The sequence below is a fragment of the Stegastes partitus genome, unplaced genomic scaffold (genome assembly GCF_000690725.1).
Source record: "Stegastes partitus isolate 25-593 unplaced genomic scaffold, Stegastes_partitus-1.0.2 Scaffold1381, whole genome shotgun sequence".
Taxonomy (NCBI): domain Eukaryota; kingdom Metazoa; phylum Chordata; class Actinopteri; family Pomacentridae; genus Stegastes; species Stegastes partitus.
Window position 1 is genome coordinate 152,034 of NW_007579112.1, and position 5,591 is coordinate 157,624.

The 5,591-nt window shown below is 46.1% G+C and overlaps 2 protein-coding genes across 2 annotated transcripts in view; both read left to right on the top strand.

The window, feature by feature from the left end:
* Positions 1–5,591, top strand: part of heatr1 (HEAT repeat containing 1) — a 24,810-nt gene that overhangs the window by 14,255 nt on the left and 4,964 nt on the right. The window contains exons 10-16 of the mRNA XM_008299124.1: positions 3,240–3,343; positions 3,483–3,623; positions 4,489–4,607; positions 4,683–4,804; positions 4,885–5,013; positions 5,087–5,311; positions 5,411–5,551. Coding sequence (XP_008297346.1) covers positions 3,240–3,343; positions 3,483–3,623; positions 4,489–4,607; positions 4,683–4,804; positions 4,885–5,013; positions 5,087–5,311; positions 5,411–5,551 — 981 coding nt within the window. The remainder of the gene's footprint in view (positions 1–3,239; positions 3,344–3,482; positions 3,624–4,488; positions 4,608–4,682; positions 4,805–4,884; positions 5,014–5,086; positions 5,312–5,410; positions 5,552–5,591) is intronic.
* On the top strand, positions 188–1,490 carry LOC103370164 (HEAT repeat-containing protein 1-like). Its single transcript, XM_008299115.1, has 2 exons — positions 188–609; positions 1,238–1,490. Exons 1-2 carry the CDS (start codon positions 451–453, stop codon positions 1,421–1,423), a joined length of 345 nt encoding a protein of 114 aa, XP_008297337.1. The 5' UTR covers positions 188–450; the 3' UTR covers positions 1,424–1,490.

Genomic DNA, 5,591 nt, shown 5'->3' on the forward strand with positions numbered 1-5,591 from the left:
TTTTATTTATTTGACTGATTTGTTTGAATGAAGTCATTTTATTTTGTTATTTTTAAAGTCTACTTTATTTTCCTTTATTTTCCTTCAACATTTCTTTAATTATTTTTAATATTTAATTGACTTATACATTTTTTATTTTTAAACGATGTTTTTTTTTAAATTGTTTTGTTTTTTTATTTCATTGAATAATTTATTTAATGTAACTTATTAAAAACAGATTTTATGAAGTTGATGCATTTTAATGGGTTTTCATTAACCTGGATTTCTCATTGACTTCATTTTATTTATTGAGTTAATTGAATGTTGTTCAGGTTCAGTTTATGGTTTAATTACATGTAATTTAACGATAATTCATTTAATTAACAGAACCAGCAGCTCCTACGTTTCCCATGATGCAGCTGTGCAGCTTCCGTCACTCTTCTGTCTCTGCAGGTGTGTCGGCTGACTCGGATGCTCGACTCCTCCTCCTCGTCCTCGTCTTCCTCGGCCGCCGCTCAGCTCGCCGTCCGCCTCGCCGCCCTGAGGAGCTCCATCGCCACCAGGCTGCCCCCCAGGGTCCTACTGCCCACCGTCAGCCGCTGCTACGGCACCATGGTGCAGGACAGGAAGGTAGATGAGCCTGAAAAATAGAACAAACAAAGGTTTTATTCATTATGTTTAATATTTAGTCGGTCCTGAAACCTCCAAACATCCAGTGGAGGAGTTCAGGTTGTAGAATCAGCAGCAGTTCAGTCCGTTAAATAAAGAAGTAAAGTCTCACGTGGAGATGAAATCAGTTTTTTATTTTACTTTATTTATTTTAACTGTACTTTGTTGTATTTCATTGATTCTGTATTATTACCATTATTATTATTAACTTGCTTTTATTTCATCTCACTTGATATTTTTGGTTTTTAACTTTTATTGATTTCACCATTTTACAGGATTTTTTATTTTGATTATTTTAGTTAAACAGTTTAATTAAAAGATCAGAAAACAGACGATAAATACAATCATGAAGTTACAATAAATGATCTATAAAATCAGTGAAACAGACAAAGCGAGGTAATAACATGTTAATTAATAACATGTTATTAACAACATGTTATTAATTAACATGTTGTTAATAACATGTTCATTTACAACATGTTAATTAACAACATGTTCATTAATAACATGTCAAACACCGTCCCTGTGAGGCTGTGTGATAATACAGAATCAGATTTTCAGAATAAGAGCCTGGTGTTGTTTCCTGCAGGAGCAGCTGGTGGCGCTGATGAGCATCCTGAAGGAGCACATTGGTCACATGGACAGAGAGCAGCTCAGCTTCCACCAATCAGAGCTCACCTCCTTCTTCCTCACCGCTCTGAATTTCCGCTGCGAGCATCACCAGGTCGGTACTCGAGTAAAAGTACTCTGTTACTGTGAGCTTCCTGTCAGCTGACCGTTTGTGTCGTCTCCAGCTGGACCTGCAGAAAACGTCGCAGATCGAAGGCTGCGTCATCGACTGTCTGATCGCCATGGTGATGAAGCTGTCCGAGGTCACGTTCAGGCCGCTGTTCTTCAAGGTAACGGCAGCGAGGAGTCGAAGACATCGCACGCTAATGTCATACACTAACGTTACATGCTAACGGCACATGCTAACGTCACTTACTACCGTCACACACTGACATCACTTGCTCCTGTCATACACTAACGTCACATGCTAACGTCACATGCTACCGTCACACGCTAACGTCACTCGCTCCTGTCATACNGAGGAGGAGGAGGAGGAGGAGGGTTTCTAACAGAAGCTCTGGATCATCTCTGCTCATCACGAGTTAGACGACAGAAGTTCTGAGAAGCTTTCAGAGCAGCTGGTAACGTTCAGGTTTTCTATTTCCTCTGCAGCTCCGGCGAAGCGTCCGGCCGGCCGGCGAGGAGCCCAGAAGAAGAAGGAGGATGAGGAGGAGAAGATGGAGGATCTGATCTTCAGCTTGGAGGCTCACAGCAGCAAAGAGCTGCGACACTTTAAGTTCCTCAGCGTGTCCTTCATGGCTCAGCTGCTCGGATCCAGCAGCTTCATCAGGAAGGTGAGACGACGAACGACGGAAACCCGAACAGACATCTTAACCTGTGAACATGTCAACATGTGAACATGTGAACATCTTAACCTGTCAACATGTGAACATGTGAACCTGCTGCCTCCATAAATGTGTGAATGTTTCAGGTGGCAGAAGGCGACGACGACGACTCGACTCTGCAGCCGCTGCAGCAGAAGTGAGTTCAGATCAGAACATCAGCAAACATGAAGACGATCAAATCAACACCCTGACTGATTGATTGATTGATTGATTGATTGATTGATTGATTGATTGATTGATTGATTGATGACAGGCTGCTGGAGGAGATCCTTCGCTACATCCACAGCGTCGCTCGCTGTGTGGAGGAGAATGCAGACAAACCCACAGCAAAGTTCTGGAGAGTTCTGCTCAACAAAACCTACGATGTTCTGGACAAGGTCGGTGTTGATTTATGATTAATAAACTCCTGCAGGTTCTCATGTTCCTCTGAAGCTCTGAGGAACCAGAACACAAAGAAGGAGAGAGAACTCAGAGACGTCTTCTGTCAGCAGGACTCAGTCAGAACCCTGGAGACCAGAGGAGAAATTAATCAGATAAACTTTGCTGATGACTCTCCAGACTTCTCCTCTCTGCTCTGCTCCTCAGATGTAGAAAGATGTTCCACCATCAGTAGAAAGATGTTCCACCATCAGNAAACAGGTTCAATAAAGTTTAAAACCGGTTCAATAAAGTTTAAAACAGGTTCAATAAAGTTTAAAACAGGTTCAATAAAGTTTAAAACAGGTTCAATAAAGTTAGAAACAGGTTCAATAAAGTTTAAAACAGGTTCAATAAAGTTTAAAACAGGTTGAATAATTAAGTATTAACAGAGTTATGAACTGGGTTAAAAACAAGTTTTAAAAGGTTAAAAGATTTTGGTAAAATCATTTTTAAAATTGCTTTAAAATCTGGTTAAAAACAAGTTAAGAACTGGGTTAAGTTCAGGTTAAAATCAGAGTAAAACAGAGTTAAAGGGATGAAAACACGTTAAAAAGGTTTCAAGCTGAGTCAGCCTTAAACTAAACTTCACTAAAACCCTCACTTGGGTCCAGTCATGCTGATGATGTGAGTCCTGTGCTGGTTGCTGGTCCAGATCTAGAGATCTAGTTTTCAGGCTCTTCAGGGTTCGTCCAGTCAAACTGTTTGTGTTTCCGTCAGATCGCCGTCGACGGTCAGCTGGTGGCCAACGAGCTGGCTCCTCCTCAGAAACCCACCGTGAGCGTGACGGTGCAGCAGACCCGGCGGAGCAGAATGGCCCAGAGGTTCCTGTTCTTCTGTTCTTCTGTTTAACAGCTTGTCAGGTTGATTCCTGCTGAGCTTCACGAGACTCTAACGGTTTGTGAAGTTTGGCGGGACTCAGTCTGAGAAGAACAAGTGTTCTAAAGCTGTTTTCTGCAGCAGGAAGCCTGCGGAGAGCGTCGGTCCAGAGGGGGGCGCTGTGTCCTGGCAGAGAGTCACTCTGATCCTGGAGCTGCTGCAGCACAAGAAGAAGCTGAAAAGGGCCCAAACGCTGGTGCCGGTTCTGTTCTCGCTGCTCGCCAGGTGACGTCAAACTTCACTCTGTCACCAGAAACACAACTTCTCACAGTGATGCCGTTAATTAGCCACCTGGGTTTAAAATTAATTAACAGGATCGAAGTTTGAGAGTCCAAACAGGACAGGAACCGGATCCGTCCAAAACCTGGGAAAGTCTGGTGCAACCATATCAAAGGTTCATGAGGCGTGACTTAGTTTTCCAGAAAGTTCACCTGAATACAGTGGAGTCTAGAATCCACCCAGAACGTCTGGCAGATCACCAGAGTGTGTGATGTGTGTCTCCAGACATGTTCCTGAAGAGCATCTGGTCTGAAATGAGGAGACATGTGAGTGAGCTCTGGTCATCCTGGAAGCTTCACCTGAACCAGACCGAGGCTAGAAATGTGAAAAGTCTGAATGAAGTCTGGTACTGTTTGATCAGAAACTAATGCTTCCAGACATTTAACCCAAATCCATTCTGACATTCTGAACATTTAGAATAAACTGTGTGCAGCTTAAACTCACTGTTCTTCAGAACTTTGACCAGAATACAATCTGCAGATAGAAACGTGTTTCCAGAAGTGTCCCCTGAATTAAATGCTGCTGTTAAATAACAGCCTCAGATTGGGACATTTTTAATGGACTCTGGTACCATGTGGTCCGGGTGTGTGCGCAGTGACACCAAAGGTTTTCCAGAAGTTTAGCCAATGTCTCGTCTGAAAGTGGCAAAATGTCGTCTGAAGCCTGGTAGTGTGGCTTCAGAGCAGACACATGTGTGCAGCAGGTATGAATCAGGGTTTTTCAGGACGTTCCACTGAGTAAGACCTGGTCCAGAAGCAGCAGGTTGGAATGAAGTCTGGTACCATCAGCTCCTCCTCATGTTTGTCACCAGGAGCCTGGAGCCGGGCTCAGCGGATCACACCAACATGGAGTACACCAAGCAGCTGCTGCTCAGCTGTCTGCTCAACATCTGCCACCGACTCTCACCTGACGGAGGCCCCGTGGCTGCAGGTGAGTGAAGGAGGCGGAGCCTGGCCTGGCTGCAGGTGACGAAGAGCTGCGGTCTGACGTCTGTTCTCTCTGCAGACGTCCTGGATGAGGAGAAGTTCAGCGTGGAGCTCGTGGTCCAGGTCATCAGAGCGTCCGACGTGCCGCAGACGCACCATCACGCTCTGCTGCTGCTGGGAACCGCCGCCGCCATCTTCCCCGTGAGAGCTCCGCCCCCTTTGTACCTGCTGCAGGTGACTGGAGCTGAAACGTCTCTCTGATTATCTTCTGTCTCCTGCAGGAGAAAGTTCTGCACAACATCATGCCCATCTTCACCTTCATGGGCGCCAGCCTGCTGCGGCTGGACGACGCCTACAGCTTCCGAGTCATCGACAAGACGGTGCAGATGGTCATACCTGCCCTGATCAAGGTGAGGCGGCGTCTGATTGGTCCGTCGGGAGACGATCAGGTGACGTGTTCTAACCGTCCTCTTCCTGCTTCAGGCCCACCAGCAGTCCGACGGCAGCTCCTCCTCCCACATGGTCGCCGTGGTGACCAGGATCGTGCACGTGTTTGTCGACGCGCTGCCTCACGTGCCCGAGCACCGGCGGCAGCCAATCCTGAGCCAGCTGGTGACCACGCTGGGCCCCGCCCACTTCCTCTGGGTCCTGATGCTCCTCCTGTTCAAGCAGCACGCCACGCAGACGGAAGGGTCGGCCAGCGAGAAGGTTGTTTACCTGTTTGTCATATTTTGTGTGTACTTGTGTGTTGGTGTGTAATCTGTGTGTAGTTATTGTGTATTTATTGTGTGCTGTGTGTGTCTCCAGGACGAGGCTCTGGACAGAGACGTGGATTTCTGGATTTCTCTGTGTTGTCACTTTGGTGTCAGCGATCAGCTGACTTCTCTCATCAGCATCCTGAACTTCCTGCTGCAGCTTCCAGACGACAAAGACGACGGTGAGACGACAGAAACGAAGCTGAGGAGGAGGAGGAGGAGGAGGAGGAGGA